This window comes from Marmota monax, unplaced genomic scaffold, assembly GCF_021218885.2.
Source record: "Marmota monax isolate L192 unplaced genomic scaffold, Marmota_monax_Labrador192_F-V1.1 WCK01_AAM20220418_F8-fsc00012, whole genome shotgun sequence".
Taxonomy (NCBI): Eukaryota; Metazoa; Chordata; class Mammalia; order Rodentia; family Sciuridae; genus Marmota; species Marmota monax.
Window position 1 is genome coordinate 15,841,018 of NW_026695227.1, and position 19,726 is coordinate 15,860,743.

The 19,726-nt window shown below is 33.2% G+C and overlaps 1 protein-coding gene across 2 annotated transcripts in view; it reads left to right on the forward strand.

Moving 5' to 3' along the window:
• The window catches only part of Ccdc91 (coiled-coil domain containing 91), a 347,370-nt gene extending 329,174 nt beyond the window's left edge, over positions 1 to 18,196 (forward strand). For both annotated transcript variants that reach the window (XM_058576297.1, XM_046436020.2), the window contains one exon: positions 17,166 to 18,196. In XM_058576297.1, coding sequence (XP_058432280.1) covers positions 17,166 to 17,276 — 111 coding nt within the window. In that variant the 3' untranslated portion in view covers positions 17,277 to 18,196. The remainder of the gene's footprint in view (positions 1 to 17,165) is intronic.
• The last annotated feature ends 1,530 nt before the right edge of the window (positions 18,197 to 19,726 follow it).

Sequence of the window (19,726 nt, forward strand, 5' to 3'; positions counted from 1 at the left end):
TTCGGTAGCCCCAGTGCCATATTTGATCTGATAATTACATCATTGCATTTCTTCAATATTCATAAATTTTATTTCATTTATAATAACAACACATGTCTATATGAATCTTTAATCAAGTTACTTGGCTTTTAGTTATATAATGGTTTTATTATAAAAAATTTTTTCATTGAATCCCTTTTCCAGATTTTTGAGATTTGGAGAATCATACCTAGCTTATTCAGAGTCAAAAATCAAACTCCTGAAGGCTTAATTAGGAGAACATTTCTACAGCAATTCTTATTTTTACATTACTTTGCTCATTTTATTTTCTGTCACTGGCTTGCTTGCCAGTGACATGATATCTTTGGAATATTTGCTTACAGAGTGATACTTATGGTTTTGTCTCTCCATCAGTTAATTTCACCAATAAGTCACACTTAAATGGTTACTATTAACTTCAGTTTTGATATTTTAATTGTATTTCTCAACCATACTGTTCCTCCTGCATTACCAACAGTTATTTTGATGTATGTATAATTTAAACATGGTCCCCCAATAAGAATTCAAAAATATAGAAAGTATAACCACTAAAACGATCCTTATTGTGTTCCACCTTCCTCAACCTTATTTTGAAAAATATTGCAGAATAATGAGAACCAGATTTGAAAATATTGCTTTGCCACAATTTTTTTCAATTGAAAGGTGTTCCCTTAGCCTTTCCAATGGCTTTATTGTGGCCAATAGCTTTACTATTTGATTTGGGCAACAAAAGTACTTTGTAGACTTTTACCATGTGTTAATACTTTGGAATACTTTTCTAATCAAATGTTTTTATTCACAATGTTTCTTAGTACTTTTATATATACTTTAGGATCTTTTACTGTATTGTTTACTCTTCTTACACAACTTAATAAAGTTTATTTAAATGTTTACCTCCTCATGAATGTTATTTTCATTCAGTCTTCATTAATGCATTAATGCAGCATGTGCATTAATCCAGTGTGGCAGTATGAATTTAGACTTTGGAACAAGAAATTTGCATATTTTATATGACTTTACTAGTGATCCTCAGGCATAGGACTGTACTTTGTTCTGTTTTGGGCATAGACTTTTTTTTTTTTTTTTTTTTTTTTTTTTTTTTTTTTTTTTTAGATGTTGATGGACCTTTTTTTTTTTTTAAGAATTTAACCTTTATATATTTGTTTGTTGTTCTTTATTTGCTTTTGTTTTTTATGTAATGCTCAAGATTGAACCCAGGGCCTCACTCATGCTATTAGGTAAGCACTCTACCACTGAGCCACAACCCCAGCCTGGCATAGACTTTTTGATATTTTAATTTACTCATCTGTAAAATTTGATATTTTAATTTACTCATCTGTAAAATAGGAGTAATGATCATAAAGTTAGTGCTTTCCATTGTACTTTTGAGATTTCCTTTGAAAATAGTAAATGAATCTAGTGAAATGAAGAAAGGAAGGAATGCTGAGTCCTAATATCAGTATTTTGTACAAGTTTTATGAAGAGTTGTATATCAATGAACATTACAGGTCCTTGGCTTTTTCAGTACAAGGAAACTTGTGGACTAATCATCAAAGAGTAGTATGAAGTCACTCAGGCAAGGAAATGCCATTCAACTTTTTTTACTTTCTGGAACTTCATCCTACTATTTGATGATCACTTCAAATGGTTCAGTTCCTCAATCAAATTGAGCGCTTGTGATTTTGTTTTCCTATGAACAGGATTTAAAAATCATTCTGTGGTTCCAGACTCCTTTAAAAATGAATACCAGATTGGTGCTTTTCAGTGTAATCTGTGAATGGACATAGTTCTGGTAATCCTAGTTTTAATGCTGCATTAAACAGAGTCATCTTCCCTTCCACACATTAACCCTTCTTTCCCGTGCTTCTTTTTTACCTGAATAACACAGACAAGCCTGTTTATATATATATATGCTGACCATAAATATAAATATACTTTATAGTTTGTGGTTTTCTTGAGAAAATAAAGAAGGGTAAAATGATATCTTCATATAGCTTTTGACTGGTAGATTTTCATAAAAAACTAGGTCAGACATATTCAGAAAATATGATTAGATTTGCAGTTTTAACAGATTTTAATGAATACAGTTCTGTTCAGTATGGCTCCCTCTATATTATCTAAAAGCTTTAATCTCCTTAGAGAAATCTGGAAATACATCAACAAAACTATCTTTATTCTTCCAAGCACAGTGATACCTATGTAGTAAATGAAGCAACAAGTCATTTGGATAACTCATACCCATGGAATCTCTGTGTGATAATAGTCTGCATCAGCTTCACCACACACCATTTAGATTACTTGATCCTTCCATTCCCTTGCATGATGTCATTTGTTTACATTAAAACACAGAAGAAAAAAAAGTTTTAATGCAATTGCTGTATTGCCTTGATTTGCTGAGTCCTCAATAACTATACTGTACACTGGAAAAAAAGCAAATCTCTTGGGATGATATGGCTAATTTATGTTATTTCAGTGTCATTCCAATTGTAGTGTGCACTTATAGGTGATTTTTTAAAGAAAATTATTCTCGCCCTCTTCCTTATAAATTTTAACTCCTAGCTCCAATGCACTTGAAATTAAGATTGGTTACATAAAAATTTTAAGTAACATTTGCCAGTGTTTCTTCTGAATCTTTCTCACCTAGAAAATAAAAATGGGAAATAGGACATATTACCAATTGAGATACCATCTTAGTATGTAAATAATGGCAAAGGCTCATTTCTGTGAAAATTCTATTTTAAAACATTTGTTTATTTGAGACGTAAAAAAACAAATATGATAGTTTAATACATTATTTGACAAGGAAAGAGAATAACTAAGTAGTAACAAAAGTCATGTATAATAGCTTCTTTCAGCCTTACAAATGCCTGCGAGGTGTGGACTTATAAAATTTCTGCCTAAAATGCCACTAGCTCTATGTTGTAATACCCCACAGATTTTAAAAGAAAAGAACAGAAAGATCATTAATATTTCATAGACTTCATTTGTTAACATTACTGCATTGTCCCAGTTTTGGAAAAGACTTTTAGCTTTACCTGGAGCATGACATAGAAATACTTTTCATCTTAGAGAAGTTTAATATATGATTAAGAGCAGTTTAGGATTAATTTTTAAAACCACACTTCACTATTTATTAGAGGTATAAACTTACTTTCTGGAACTTCATCCCACTATTTAATGATCACTTCAAATGGTTCAATTCCTCAATCAAATTGAGCTCTTGTGATTTTGTTTTCCTATGAACAGGATTTAAAAATCATTCTGAGGCCTCATCTTCCTACTGCTGTTCTTAACTAGGCAAGCCTCAAATTGACCTCTGTGGGCCACAGTTTGTTTATCAATAGAATGAAGATGAAAATACTACCCATTTTATAGGGTTATTGTGAGAACTAAACGAGTTAGCACATAGGAGGTGTTTAGAACATTGCCTGGGATATAACAAGTTCACTTTCAGAATTTGCTGCTAATACTGCTGTTAATGATTGGGATGGTTTTCCTGTTGAATTGTTTGACCAGAATGTCTTTGGTTCTACATATTCTATTAATTATTAATCTAAATACCTCTTTGTTCCAGAGAGAGTCATAGCAAATCAAAATATATATAGTATTTTTTTTTAATTTTTTATTGTTGGTTGTTCAAAACATTACAAATTTCTTGGTATATCATATTTCACACTTTGATTCAAGTGGGTTATGAACTCCCATTTTTACCCCGTATACAGATTGCAGAATTACATCAGTTACACATCCATTGATTTACATATTGCCATACTAGTGTCTGTTGTGTTCTGCTGCCTTTCCTATCCTCTACTATCCCCCCTCCCCTCCCCTCCCGTCCCCTCCCCTCTTCTCTCTCTACCCCCTCTACTGTCATTCATTTCTCCCCCTTGTATTATTTTTCCCTTTCCCCTCACTTCCTCTTGTATGTACTTTTGTATAACCCTGAGGGTCTCCTTCCATTTCCATGCAATTTCCCTTCTCTCTCCCTTTCCCTCCCACCTCTCATCCCTGTTTAATGTAAATCTTCTTCTCCTGCTCTTCGTCCCTACTCTGTTCTTAGTTACTCTCCTTATATCAAAGAAGACATTTGGGCTAGCATCATTCTGAATGGAGAAAAATTGAAGACATTCCCTCTAAAATATATACACTATTAAAAATCATGATGAATTGAAAACAAGCATCAAAAAAGAGGGTGAAACTTATAAAGATTCAGTATGAACATATATGTGCTATAAGCTTCTGTCTGCTTATCATAACTGTTCTGCTGAAACAGCTTGGAGTTTCCTGGGACAAAATTTGTATTTTTTCCATGATATTCATAATTTAAATTTGATCAGGATCCTTAAATTTCTTTCCAGACACCATCAGTTAAACTTGTTTGTTTAGGCAATATTTTATTGCTATACTTTCAAATCTATCTCCCTTTATATTTTTCAACATCATAAGTATATTTCACTCTTGTAGCCTGTAGCTCAAAGGCTCTGTAGCAGAAAAAAGAAAAGGAAAAAAAAACGAAGTACTTGCCAATGCAAGAGAAACATAATTTTTTCTCATACATTTATGTTCAAGCAATCACCATAATAACTCTATTATAATTATTTTATATTTACTTTTTACCAGTTATAGACTCTTAAACTTTTATAGGAGATTATATTCTATCAGTTTTATTTTATCCCTTAAATTACAATTTCTAGCTCTTATGGAATTTCAATCTTACTTAGCATTTTGAGCTTGTTCACAAAATCTTGAAATAATAATCTCAAAACTAAATTTTTGTTTCTGTTGTAACAGTAGATATGTACAATGTAAAGTTGTTACCTTTATCCCTTGACTTTTACATTTGTTTCTTGTAAAAGAAAGTATAAATAACAATGACATAAGCAAATTCAGAAGCAAGCAGTTCAGAGCTAGCATAGAAGCTAAAGGAAGTCACAAAGAATTCAGGATCCTTCTGTCTTGTTTCTTTTTCTATCCTTAATATTAACTTACGTCATTAGAGTGGCTCCTGGGGCCCCATCAAACTTTCACATTTGTGAAAGTGGAGGGAGGAAAAAATGCATAGAACAAAAAAAGAAAAGGCATAATTGTCTATCATGCTTGTAAGGTGCTATCCTGGAGATCCCATGCACTGACTCCTCAGATTTCTTTGGCTGCTCCTTGCAAGGGAGACTTGAGAATGACGTGCACATTGTTCTTAAAATGAATCTGGAACCTTGTTGGTTAGGAAGAAAAAGAATGCATATTAGAGAGGCAAATACCAAGCTTTGCCATGATCCTTGATTTCAGTGTTAACTATTACTCAGCATCTGCTACCTGAGCAGGTGCCATTGGCAGTTTTAGGTAGTAGCATCCAGCATTAGCTTTCTTAAGTGAAAACAGCCCTCCTTTACTTGTGTACCAGAAGGAGGAATATTAGGATTTCATTACATTCCTAGATCCAGCTGGGAGGCAGCAAGGATTTTAAGAGAACTGATATGGAGGGTATTTTCCCACTTGTTCTCCTCAGCAGGATAAATCTGTTTTAAAATATTCCAGATGGTTTTGTTTTCTTAAGGCATCAATGATCAAATATTCACCATAAAATCCTGAATGATGAGAAAGGGCACCCTGTTCATTTAAAAAGGGAGGGGGGAGTCTATTCACAATTACCTTCCATTTGATTGAATAGTACTTTGTTCCATTAGCTCCATTTTGAAAACAAAGGAATTAGAATTCTTAATGGGAATCATGTATGCATCCCAGATGTGGAGCAGGTTGTACTTGAATACTTATCAGTTTTACTAGTAGTGGAAATGTGAAGGTAAGCAAACAAAGATTGCCCAAGCCTACAAAGTACCATACCAAAAAGTGAGATTAGTACTGCACAGAGCCTGTTATGAATGTTTTGCCTTTCTTTCATTATGAACCTATGGGGAAGTATTATAATGTTTTTATATATAGCCACAGGAGGTTTACAGATTCTTTAAGGCAGTGATTTCTTTTATGATGTATTTAATGTGCTGGTTTTCTTTAAATGTATTCAGAGCCATTTGTATGTTCATATAAAGAAATCTTCTATTGAATCTACTGATTATGAAGAGAAGATAATTACATGGTTTAATTATTGTATCTATAGGGCTTTTGGCACCTTGACAAGTTTTTGCACTAGTGTAATACAATGGAAGAAATTCCTACCTATTTATATCAAAACAGATATTGTGCCAAGGCCTACAGACATAACTGAAGTTCTTATCTGAGAAGGCTGTGAATTATTTTGCTTTAGAGAATAGGTTTTAGTGTCATACACACCTGGATTTAAGCCCTAGCCCTGCCACTTGGGCAAGTCATAACCTCTCTAAGCCTCAGTGGCCTCATTCATATGGTAATTGAGAGGGGAAAAAATGTGATAATACATAGTAGGTGTTTCCCAGAGATGCCTTGCTCTGGAATTGGAGATTGTGACTTCTGTCTTGGGTGCTCTCTCACTTTCTGAGTATACCCTTGCTTTCTTATTTTGTATTGGATTGCTTGCTTAAGAAAAAGCCAGCTTCCATAGCATTAGGCAACTTCCATATCATTAGGCAGCTCACCTCGGCTTAATTGGAAGTTAATATTTTGAGGCCTGGCAACAGTTACTGATTGGGCTTGGAAGCAAATCCCTCCCCAGTTGAACTTTGAGATTAATTAGAGCCCCAGCCTACAACTTGATTGCAGTCTCACCAGAGAACGTGAGCCAGAGGCACTTTGGTAAGCCATGTTCACTTTTCAATTTCCTGAATTACAGAAACTGAAATGATAAATATTTATTGTTTCTATTAAGACATTAAACTTAGGTGATTTGTTACACAGCAGTAGGTAACTGATATAACACATAAAGAGGTTTCACCTGTGCATAACAGGTGGTAAGCACTACCAATCAAGAAGTATTAAAGCTATTTGAAAAACAAGAAAAGATCAGACTTAATCTAGCATTACAGGATTATTATTCCCCAGGCACTATAAAATAATTTTCAATACATGTGTACAAAGAGCTCAAGAATAAAACTTGTGGGCAACCTTTGGCTTGTTTTTGTAGATTGAAACATATATGGCAAAGTATCAGTAATGGGAGATTTAAAGTTAATATGAGGAGTCAAGAATCAAAGAGGTCATGTAATTCTTCTACTTCAAAATAAGTTTAAGTTTCAAAGGCTAAAGGTCAAAACAAAAGGGGAAGTAGTGATTGGCAGATACTGTTCTTTATGTTAGCACAGTGGGATTGCTAAAATAAAAGTTGAGTTGATAAAAATACAACAAGAATTTTGTTTGGAGCAAGATATATTTAGAACAATATAAATAATATTTAAATATTTACCTATATTTAATTTACAAAAGGACATCCTACACAATATTTGCCTGAACTTGTACAATAATGTTACATGGCTTGGAAGCATGTAACAAATTGTATTAAAAACTTTATGTGGAATGTCATATTAAAATATGCCTTGACAGACTCAAACTATGGGTTTATTTGAAATAAATTCTTTACCTGTCATTGACCTCTAGAAGGTAGAACACAGAACTTATTTATTAATAGGTAAGTATAGACTGAGTTAGGATTTTGGTACACCTGTTGTGCAACTTCATTCACGTATACTTTTTCTCAAAGTTCTCCTAAATCTACAGTATTTATTTTTGTAGTTGTTTTGCACATTTTTAGATCCTCTTTGGAAGTTGTCAGAATGAGAAGTAAAACAAGCTGGGTGCAGTGGTGTATGCCTGTGATCCCAGTGGCTTGGGAGGCTGAGGCAGGAGGATCACAAGTTCAAAACCAGCCTCAGCAATTTAGTGAGGTCCTAAGCAACTCAGTGAGACTCTGTCTCTAATAAAATACGAAAAGGGCTGGGGATTTGGTTCAGTGGCTAAGCAACCCTGGGTTCAGTCCCTAGTAACCCCGCCCAAAAGAAAAAAGAAGTAAAACAGTTGTAATAAGAAACCTTCTCTTTTCAAATTCACTAAACTTCACATAGGAAACTGTAGTTTAATGCCTGCTGTCTTCATTCGCCACAGTTCATCCTTCTCTGGCCAACTGCTGCTGTTTAACTTGCAAGATCAAATAAGAATGTGTTCCAAGGTGGTGCGCCCACACATTACAGTCTGGAATACGTATTCGTTTATTGTGTCTGTATGATTTAGTAAAGAAAAAAATGAGTATTTGAGTATCCTGTTTCCTAGTGGATTCTAGGATAGTTTGGGATCAAAAGGCAGAATAGCCCAAATATGTAGAACTTACTTTAGATGATTCAAAAGCAGAGAATTTACTTACCCTAAGACATCTTAAAACAAAATAAAACCGAAAAAAAAAAGTTTTTTTGTTGTGGCCAGTGGGGTTTAAGAATCTTTATACCAGTTTTTCATTTGCTCTAAAAGAGCATCTGTAATTCATCTTGTGAACACTGGAAAGTTACACCCCTTCTTCATATTTTGACATTTTTGAACTATCTAAATAGATGCAAAATATACTTTTATACTTTTACATTCAAAAGTATTCTCAAAGAGAATAGGAGGTGTGAACTGAGTTGAAAAATCTTCATAGAGCATGGATGATGGCCTGTGGATGTTCTAGTGAAGAGAGGGTAAGCCTAAATTTTCTGAAGTTCAAGACTAAAGCAACTGGCACTGTCTTAGTTCAAAAAAACTACCAAGACTATACTGAATCTTTTTTAGAGTCTGAGTTATGTGAAACATTTATTTTATATAACAGTATCATCCTGAAGTTGACTCAAAGTTTTTCAGCATGACTTACAGTAATAGCATAGCTATATTCCCAGGGAGGGAATTTCATGTCTAATCTTCAGCTTTACATACAACATAGTCCTCTCATATCAAATTTAATTATCTGAAAATATAAAGAAAAGAGTATTTTAAAAGAGAAGGATTTTTTTTGATGAGTATACCAGTAGTAAAATAGGTACTAGAGAATCTCCATTAATGTAACCAGTAATGTTACAGATAAATCTGAATTTTTTTAAACTCTAGTAATGAGAAACAGAATTCAAGGGTTCAAGAGAAAGGGAAGGATAGATGGTACTGAACACAAAAGTGATGAAATATCACAATAAAAATAATTGTTACTCATGAAAAAACTTGATCTTCAGGTTTATGAGACCATATATGATGACTTTATAAAGTAAGCTAGGCCATTACAATTGTGTGTGCATATTAAGCTTTAAAATAAATCCATAGTCTGCTTTCTTCCTGGCTATATCAAGTTAAGAGTGGTCATATCATCTCATTTGGAGCAGTTTTCAGCACCTTTCTGGACATGGTCCTGATTCTTGATATTCCAGGATGAGTATCTTATCTATCCACTGTCAAAGACTGGGTGAGCCCATAGAATCTCCTCAGTACATAGTAGAATTCTTAAGCAGAGATTAAACTCAGTCGAATACCTTTAAGTAACCAGGTTAGGTGGTGCATAGCTATCACCCCTGCCAGCCTTGGCAACTTAGTGAGACCTTGTCTCAAAATAAATAAATAAATAATTTAAAAAGGGCTAGGGATGTAGCTCAGTGGTAGAGTGCTCCTGGGTTCAATCCCAAGTATCAAAAATAAATAAATAATACCTTTAAATATATTTTAAAGAAGTAAAATTTTTAAAGAAGTAGAGGAGATTATGTTACGAATGTAAAATTGGTCCTTAATTAAAGAATCCATTTTCCGTAACTGTAACATAGATGTTAGACCAACAAGTCTCAAAATCTCACAAAATTCCATGATTACTTATTATTAAAGGGAAAACTTTTCTTCTCCTTTTATTTGTAGTTTGGCGTCTAGAGAAGTTCTCAAAAGAAATTGATTCATAGGGTATTTTCCAAAATATGCCTTATATACATACCCACATGTGATTCTAAGGTTTAAGAAGTTTGGGCAACACTACCTGTAGAGTACCATTTTGGCAATTCACAATGCATATTAGCACAAAGGTCTGATAAGTCTTATGTGATTGGAACATTTCTAATCCTGCATTTCTCAAATTTACTTGACAAAATGACCCTTTTAAAAAACAAAACAAAAGAAAAAAAAGGATCATGCATAGAAATAGTATTTTGTGGAACATATCATAAGAAATACGTCTCTAATGTAAGGACCAATGTGGAAAATAATTGTTTCCTCAGACTGCTATAATAATTTTCAACAAACTGGATAACTTAAAACAAGAGAAATATATTCTGTCATGGTTCTGGAGACAATAAGCCCAGAATCAAAGTGTGAGCAGAGCCATAATCTCTCTGAGACTTGGGGGACAATGTGCTTCACACTGCTATCTTGCTTCCAGTGACAACTGGCAAAATCGTTGTCATTTCTTAACACATAGCTACATCACTCCAATCTTGCCAATCTTTGCCTTCTTCACGTGGCCTCTTATCCCAGTCCACGTATCCATGTGTCTTCTTATAAGGACAGTGATTAGATTTGGGGTCCCTCCTAGTCCTGTATGAACTCATTTAACTTACATCTTAATATCAGCAAAGACTCTATTTCTAAGTAAGATCACACCCACATGTATGAAGGCTGGGATTTAAAACACAGTTTAACCGATTATAATAATGATCCATGTGTTAGTGTGCCCCAGGACTTAGTCCTCTTGTCTTTTCTCTTTTATCTACCTTCATTCCCTAGGAATTTTTGTCTATGTTTTAAATGCCTCCTATATGCAGATGAGCTCTCCCCTGAGTTGCAGACTCTTAGATCTGATAGCTGTGACACATCTGATGGGATTAGAAAAATTTATCATCCCAAAACAAGACCCATATTTTCCTCTCGCCAACTCACTCCTGTTCCAATCTATCCTATCTCAAGAAATAGCCCCATCATTTTAAGGAACACTTTATATTTCTCCTTTCCTTTCGTCTACACTTGTAATCCATTGGCCATTCAGATCAGCCCTGTCTCAGAACATTCTAAACCTGGCCTGCTCTTACACCTTCTGCCAGCAGACATCAAATTTACATCTTCCCTATACCAAAAGTCTTCTCAGTGTGTTTTCTTCTTCCACTCTTCCACCTTATACACTGTTGTCCACATAATAACAAGTGTGATGTTATTTAAAAGTAGAGCAATTGTGCTCAAATATCTCCAATGTTTTCCCATCAAAACTCAAACTTGATTTCTGCTTAATCTTCTATCCAAATAGTCTGAACGACTTTTAGACTTTTCCCTTGCAGTTTTAACTGCCTCGAAATTCTTCCCTTACGTTTCTTGCATGTCTCCCTTCTTCCTTCATTTTCTTCAAATCTGTACACACCTCCTCCAGTAGTCTTCTCTAATCAGCCTACCCATTATATCTCTCCTTTATCATTTTTTAAATACCATTGACCTCCACCTGGAGAGTGTTAATTTGTCTCTTCATCCTAAATATATGATAAGACCAGAAAATTCTATGAAGGCAGATGTATAATGGCCTCTCATTCACTACTATATCTCTAATGTATAAACATTGCCTGGCACATTGTAGCAAACAAATGGGTAACTGAAAGAATTATGTAATTAGGTTTTTTCCACTCACTTTACTACACTTCAGTGTCTCTAAATGTTCCATATCTTTCATTTCATTAATTTGCCTTTTCTGAAATTTTTTCCACATATTTTTCTTTGTCTTAAGGGAATGTTTTTGACTCTCCAAGACCCTGCTACACTCTTCACTATAACATCCTCAGTATCTCATCTTCCATTGGATTCAGTCTTTACTACACATATTAGTGCATAATTGGTCTTTAACTGTTACATGTGTGTCTCTCCAAAAAGATCATAAATCTCTTAAGTACAGGGAGAGTATTGTCGACATTTTTACCCAGGCTTTATAGTGGTAATGCACAAATAGTGGGCAGCCTTTTTTATTGATCAGCTCATTGTCCTGTTTAATAATTGATTGGCTCAACTTCAAAGTATGTAAATAAAATGGCAGATGAGTATGATAAGCAAGAGGAATATATAATAACATTAGAGAAAGAGACATTCATTTTCAAATAACAGCATTAAAAAGGCAGTTTTGTAATAAGTGAGAGACTGTCATTAGAAGGTAAATAACCCTTTTTACCCAATATGATGTTAACTGGAAAATTTGCCTCTGTACTTTTAGTCCCAAATCATCATATCTGACCTTTCTTTAATACCCATGAAAGAGCTTCTTAATCAGTGTTAAAACTGAGTCCATAAAACATGTTAATAAACTGATAATATTTGTGTGAGTCACTTTCCATCAGTGATTTGCCAGATATCTTTCTAGCATTTTGAAAAATTAAATCATTTCTTAAGCCCAAATTTAAAATATGCAGTCATATTGGTTGGAAGTATAATGATGTTAAAGGTAGTCTACTAATATTTTCACATTTCTTGGTATATTTTGTTGGAGAGGCCTAAAAGATACTTAAAGCACAGTTAGTACTAAATATGTTATGTATGAATATGTATTTTGTTTTTCAATATTTTGTTTCTCAAAAACAATGTATTAGGTGTTTTAGTATATGAACCAGGTTCTTAATAAACAGTCACATTCAAATAAGCCATATTTTTCTGTAATAGATTTTGCATGTAATTGACTGTAAACGCTGGTTTAAAGTCATATTGCATTTTAATGGCAAGGAAATAAAAGCTAAGGTCAATAAATGCTTTTTATTTTTCTCTTGCTATGGTATGAAACACCATACCATAGGTACATGGAATTATTGGCCAGTCATATGTTCTTTACCCCACTCTAAGTTTATTAAAATTAACTTTGAATAGGTAGTACTGAACTTCTAAATGGGTTTCAGCAGAAAGTTAGCAAACCAGAGGTAATACAGGGAAATATTTTATAACTTTTTTGGTAAAATATAGTTATCTATTTCAGAGGTCTCAGAGCTCCTAAGTTTTTCTCAGGAATCTATAAGAGCTGAATAGAAACTGAAGCACAAAAAATTGGAACAAAAACAGAGCAGTTAGAGCTATACTATTGTGCTTTCCATTGCAGTGACAGAATATCTGAGATAAACAACTTAAAAAAAGGAAAGATTTATTTTGGCTCAGTTTCAGGGGTTCAGGGTCATTTGGCCCAATCATTTTGGGACTGTGGTTAGACAGCACATCATAGCAGGAAGCACGTGGTGGAGCACAGAGCTAACCTCAGGGCAATAATCTGGAAACAAAAAGAAAGCTTCCTGTTATAACAAAGCCCCTCCCTCAAACATTGCATCATGAATCCATCAATGGATTATCCATTAATAAGGTAAGAGCCCTGGAGAACCAAAGGCCTCCTCTCCATGCACTGCTGTGCTGGGCCAAGCCTTGGATCTCACGTGCTTTTGAGGGGACAGGGGAGTTTAAAATCCAAACCATAACAACTGTTATGAAGAAATTACAAACCAGTATCTAAAAATATTTACCCATCACCACTATGGATATAATATTTGTTATACTTATATGTCACAGAATACAAGTCTTTGTTTTACTTCGAAATAAAAACCACAAATAACAACTGAGTCCCATTGTTTAAAAAGCAAAAAACATTGGATATCTTGCTGAAATTCTTCTTTCATTAATAAAGGATAATAAGGTCATGCCTTATCAACAGAAAGTTTTGAAATTCAGAAATTAACCAAGAACATCAATTTGAAAGACTTGTTTTTGAGAGGAGAATTCCTTACAATAGAAAGTGTCCCCTCTCACAGGGGTGATCTCACCAGGCCAGGAAGAACAGACTAAATTGGAAGCATGGTGGTCCAATTTCTAGCTTCCTCCCAACAGAGTGTCAGTGTCACCTTATTGCTCCTTGGTCCTATTTATTTAATGGATTTTTAACTTCAAGAGAGTTCTGGGAAGGTGTTGGGGAAAGATCTGAAATGAACCTTGGCAGTTCCCTGAAACCAAAACTAGCATGTACATCATTATATACTTAGTAATTCCAGTGTGACTTTTAACACAAGCAAAAGGAAAGAAGAAATTGGCATGTAATAGAAATCTATTACATTTTTCTCCTTATATGTATATCCTTGGTATTTTAAATTCTGGAATTCTGAATTCATAAATCTATATTATTTATGCACGAATCACAAATTGAATACTAGTTAGACACTGAATTTTTGTTCTATGTCCTCAAAAAGAGGATTTGTTTCTCTTTTATCTAATACCCATAAGTTCTATGAGATGAAGTCAGATTTGTTTTTAGTGAAACTCCTGATTATTTTGTGGGATTTCCGGAAGCTTTTGAATTGTTAAAACAAGCACAAATGATATATGTACTTTTATTGAGCATAATAAAACAAACACCCATGAAGCTATCACTAATCTTAAAATCTCATCCTGCCTGACTGCACTCTCCAAATACAACTCTCTTGTTTCCTTGCCTTAAAAAGAAATGTTTTCTTGCCAATGTATGTACCTCAAAATGATATACTTCTGAGCTTTATTTGTGTGTATGTGTGTGCATGTGTGCATGTGCTTTATGAAAAAATAGTATAAGTTTGTTATACTTTTAAATATCAATTATATATGTTAAATTGTAAAAATGCTAGTATTCAATAAGAATAAAATGGGGAAAACTGGCACTTTTATACACTATAAGACTAGGAGTTATATCTTGATACGCTTGGGACTGATATCTTGATATACTCACCCTGCAAAATAGTAATATCTATTACAATTTACAGTATACAACTTTTATGCCATAGGAATTCCACATATTGAAATCTGTCCAGGAGAAATCCTTGAACATCTTGCATTCAGGTTGTAAATTTCCTTATTGCTTCAAAAAAAAAAAAGCTATAATAAACTTATATAACAATGAGTGACTCAACAATAAATTGTGGGATATTATCAAATAAGTCATTATTTTAAATGAAATGGGGAAAAACCTTCCAGTAATGGCAGTGGAATAATGTAATGATATGAACCCTCCTATTTCACATAACAATTACAATATTTTTTACAATATTTCAAAAAAAATTTAAAGCCTACTTTAAATGCTTGAAAGGATCATAAGTAGACAGAAGTCACTGGGGAATGGACTGGAACTGAGTAGTGGGATACTCTTCTGTACTGTTTGAATTTTGACCAAGTATGGAATAATTTAAAAGCTTCAGGTATTTAACTTTCAATCTATTTTATGTATATTAAAATCACTTTTTAAAAATCCCTTCTAATCTCCTACATGTCCTTGAAGTTATGTTGAACATGCTCTGGTCATTGCATTAAAAGTGCATCTGTCAGGGCTGGGGTTGTGGATCAGCGGTAGAACACTTGCCTAGCACATGCAGGGCCCTGGGTTTGATCCTCAGCACCACATAAAAATAAATAAATAAAATAAAGATATTGTGTCCAACTACAACTAAAAAAATTTTTTTAAAGTGCCTCTGTAATATCCTAGTACATTGCTTTAAGTGTCTAACATGTGCCAGTCCCTCTTCTAGATGATGGGGATAAGTAGTTAGCAAGATACACAAGATCTGGGCTCTTTGGGATTTAAATTGTTAGAGTCTCTTGTTACAATAGATTCTGGTAAGCAGAAGGAATATGTTTGTCTGAAGGTATCATCTGATAGAGAAAGGAGAAAGGGACAAGGAGGAACAAGGATAAGCCAAAATGCTATTTCTCTACATATAGTAAAGTCTGAGAATACTAGAATTGGAGTGTTAAGAGTTCTGTTCTATTTCTTGAGATTTTGCTAATTTGCACTCTTTTTTTCACTAACTCTTAGAATACTTCAAAATTTTAATCATCCAGTTTATCAGTTGTTCTGAATATCAGTGGACTATCAAAGTATAATTTAATAGAAAGCTCTTGTTAGAATTTTTCTCTTTTTTTCATTTTTTTGGAAAGAGGCTTGCAGGAAGAAGATGTCAATTTTCATTATAAATATGACAGGTATATATTGTGAAATAGAATTTCTTTGGCTTTCTTTTGAATTTTTCCATTGTTCTGTAATTGGTAGGCAATGTGTTATCACCATTTGTTTTTATTTTTATACCATAGGCAAATTGTTTAGGGCATAAGAATTGGAAACTTTTCTTTGTGTATTAAGTAATCTTTTTCATCCAGAAAGTTCTTTCTTATACATAAAAAAGCTCTTATATGTAAGAAAGTTCTTCTTATATATAATGGAAATAATTTTGCTTAATAAATCTCCTATTTTGTTCATGGCACTAATTTGCTATGTGTATACTGAAATAATCCTAATTTTAAAATATCTGCTGAAATAGGAGAACTAGGTCAAATGGATTTCAACTATTACCAAAAATTATTTCAAAGTATATCTTCCTAAAAACTTACTCTAATTTTAGGATATTATCTCCTTACTTGTGATTTATTCTACTTAATCCTATGCATGATGTGGTTATGCTGCTTTTCTGTACTATACATTCCTTTCATTATATGATCTATGATATTTATATACTCTTTGTGGATGTTTGGTCTCTACACTTATTAATAAGCAGTATGTTTTAGTATTTTTTTATTTTTAAAGTCACTCTGAGAAAATATAAGATATTTCTTTTTCTCTTTTAATTCTAATTTGTTATATATGACAGCAGAATTCAGTTCAATTCATGTTACACAAATAGAGAACAATTTTTTATGTCCCTGGTTGTATACAAAGTAAAGTCACACCATTTGTTTTCATACATGTACTTAGAGTACATGTCTGCCTCATTTCACCATCTTTTCTACCCCCATACCTCTTCCCTTCTTCTCCATCCCCTTTACCCTATCTACTCCTTGGTTTATTACCAAAGGACGTAAAAACAGCATACTGCAGTGATGCAGCCACATCAAAGTTTATAGCAGCACAATTCACAATAGCTAAATTGTAGAACCAACCTAGAACCCTTCAGTAATGAATAGATAAAGAAAATGTGATATATATACACAATGGAATAATTACTCATCATTAAAAGAGAATAAAATCATGGCACTTTCAGATAAATTTATGATATTTCTAAAGTAACTAAATACTAAATAATTCTAAAATTATAATGATCATCATCTCATCTTAGGTCATATGGCAGTAACTCCACTGTCACTCAGTTTAAAGTACTGTTTGTTTTCCTAAATCATCTCATCTAAAACAGCTTTTCTAGTGGGTTTCAGTGATATAATATTCTTTATCCTTTCACTAAGTCGTTTTCTCCCTTCTTTCTCTTAAAAAAAATCAACAGCTTGACCAAGTCATCCGCCAAAGAAGCCTGTCCAGTTTGGAGCTGTTCCTCTCCTGTGCACAGAAACAGTTAAGTGCTTTAATAGCTACGGAACCAGTTGACATTGAATAAAGAACATGACAAGCTAACCCACACTGGTATTGCATAAATCATTAGACGTCTAAAATACATGCCATGAATTTTAAAGATGCTTTTGGTTTATTTTATTTTTTTTCCAAGCCTTGGAGAAATGATTTCCAGTTCAAGGATAAGGCAAAACAATATTTAGAAGAACTACCAGGGAATTTAATTTATTTTCTCTTATTTTCTCCCTTACATTTATTATTTTATTTGTAGTAGTAACAGCAACAGAGTATAATATGACCCAAAAGCCATTGAAAAGTGCCACATTATCAAAAGGCAATTAAGTAAATTTCATATCCTCTGGTGGCCTATTATACTGCCTTTGGCAAAAGAAATAAATATCTTTATGATTGCTTTATGATAATTTTTGATAAGATGCTAGAATGTAATCATGGATTTATTTGATTTCAAGGATAGAAATAACATATTTCATCAACTATTTACCTATGTAATTTGGATGAAATGCTGGATATGATAGAGAATTATTCTGATATTACTAAACCTCTTTTCTGAAGTTGGATCTATATACTTTGATTGGTCTACTGAACAACAAAATAGAAATAAAAACACTAAGGATAATGATATTAATTCCACTTTGATCTGATATCCCACTTAAACTCAAGGAGTATGTGTGATATATGCTTATTTCCTATTTCTGCTCTTTAAAGGCAGTGTAAATCAATGAGGTCATTTATCCTATGAATTGAATCATGAACTCACTCTCTAGACAGAGAACATAACTCAGCCACTTATAGGAATTCAGGTTCAAACGTAGGATATGTAATATATGATATATATCTTTTCTCAGTACTTTGGAATGTTAATTCATGAACACTGTGCTTCAGTGCAAAATCACAAGCATTTTAACATCAAAACTAAAATGTCAATAAAATGTATGGATGAAAACATTTTGTCTTATTTTCTGAAATGCTTCTACTTTCATGGGCTTAGTACTTTTATGGGATTTCTCAGTGTAATAAAAGGAGCTCCAAAACTTACTGGTTATTTTTTTTCTTGTTTAATTCTTTTTTCCTCAATTCTTTCTTAATTCTTTTTAGAACATTTTCTTTCTCAAACTTCTGTATCCAAGTATGATGATGTTTTATAAATATTCTCCTTTAAATATTTATGATCGTTACTGAGAGTCTTAACAATTAATATTCAGTTTTCTCTTATAATTCAAATAAAAATTAAATAAAGTAGGACATTGACTTGAATTCAATATAGTAAAAAAAAAAGCAAGAGAGTTATTAATTTAGGAGGCAGCAGGTAACACAGTGATATAGTTCATTATTTAAAACCTCTTGACTCTCTTTAGCATGAAATTAAATGATAGGACAGTTTTACAAGCTAGTCAGGTGTGACTTAGTATGAAGCATAGAAGATCACTGAAGCTAAGATCAAGAGAGTCTAAGATCCAAAGATATTGAAAATGTCAAGACAACATAGTAGTCTATTCCTCTCCTTTATCTCTGACCACCGCAAAGTGTTGTTTTGTTTAGTTTCCATTTGGGGTTTCAACTTTGCTGTTGACTTAAAAATTGTTAGGTCAAATTAAATTATGACCTATCAATCTATGAGTATTTGCCGAATACTCACCATGTATAGTAATATACTGTTTTGGATTACAGTGATTTTTTTCACAAAGACGTCCTTAAAAATAACTGGTGTAATCTGGGTATAGAATTCTGATGAATTATGTGCATGAATTCTTCCAAACTGAATTAGCTAATAATCTGTTTCGGTGATGTTCAAGTTACAGATTTCTACATTAAGAATCATATTGTTTTTGTTGTGGTTATCAAAAGGACTTAGCTCATCTTAGAGTGGTAATCACTAGGAGAATTTGAGGATCAAGCATTGTGCTACGAAATGTTAAGTGTTCTTCCCTGAAATGTGGGACCCACCTCCCTGTCAAGTCTCAAAGAGAAATAGTTAAATGTTTTGTATCTAAAAGTTTCTTTGCTTGGTATAGGATTTCCTCAACCCTTTTTACATAGCATTTTCTACCTTTATGTCTAGGTGAATAAGGCATTGTTCTAAAAGGCTGGAAGTTGAAGGGTGAAGTAATTTTGAATGATGAAACCACTTTCAGACTATGACCATTGTCATATTTTGCTTAAATAGTTGAACAATCCTCATTTTCATTAACAGAAAAGTTCTTTCTTACCACCAAAATGAGAATCTGCAAGCATTTCCCCGTGTTTTCTCTACAACTCTGTGAAGGAGATGATATATCCACATTTATTAATGGAGTAGATTGAGTTTCTTTCTGCTCATCCTCTCAGAATGTAATTAGGATTCAACAGAAGGGCTTTCAATATGTAGGTGTACTCTTTCTAGTACCCTGTAAGTCCTAATAGCATCTCTATGAGAAAATATTTTAAAGTGTCTAACCAAATAGCCTTATCACACTGTCAGTGTTCCAAGAAGGAAAA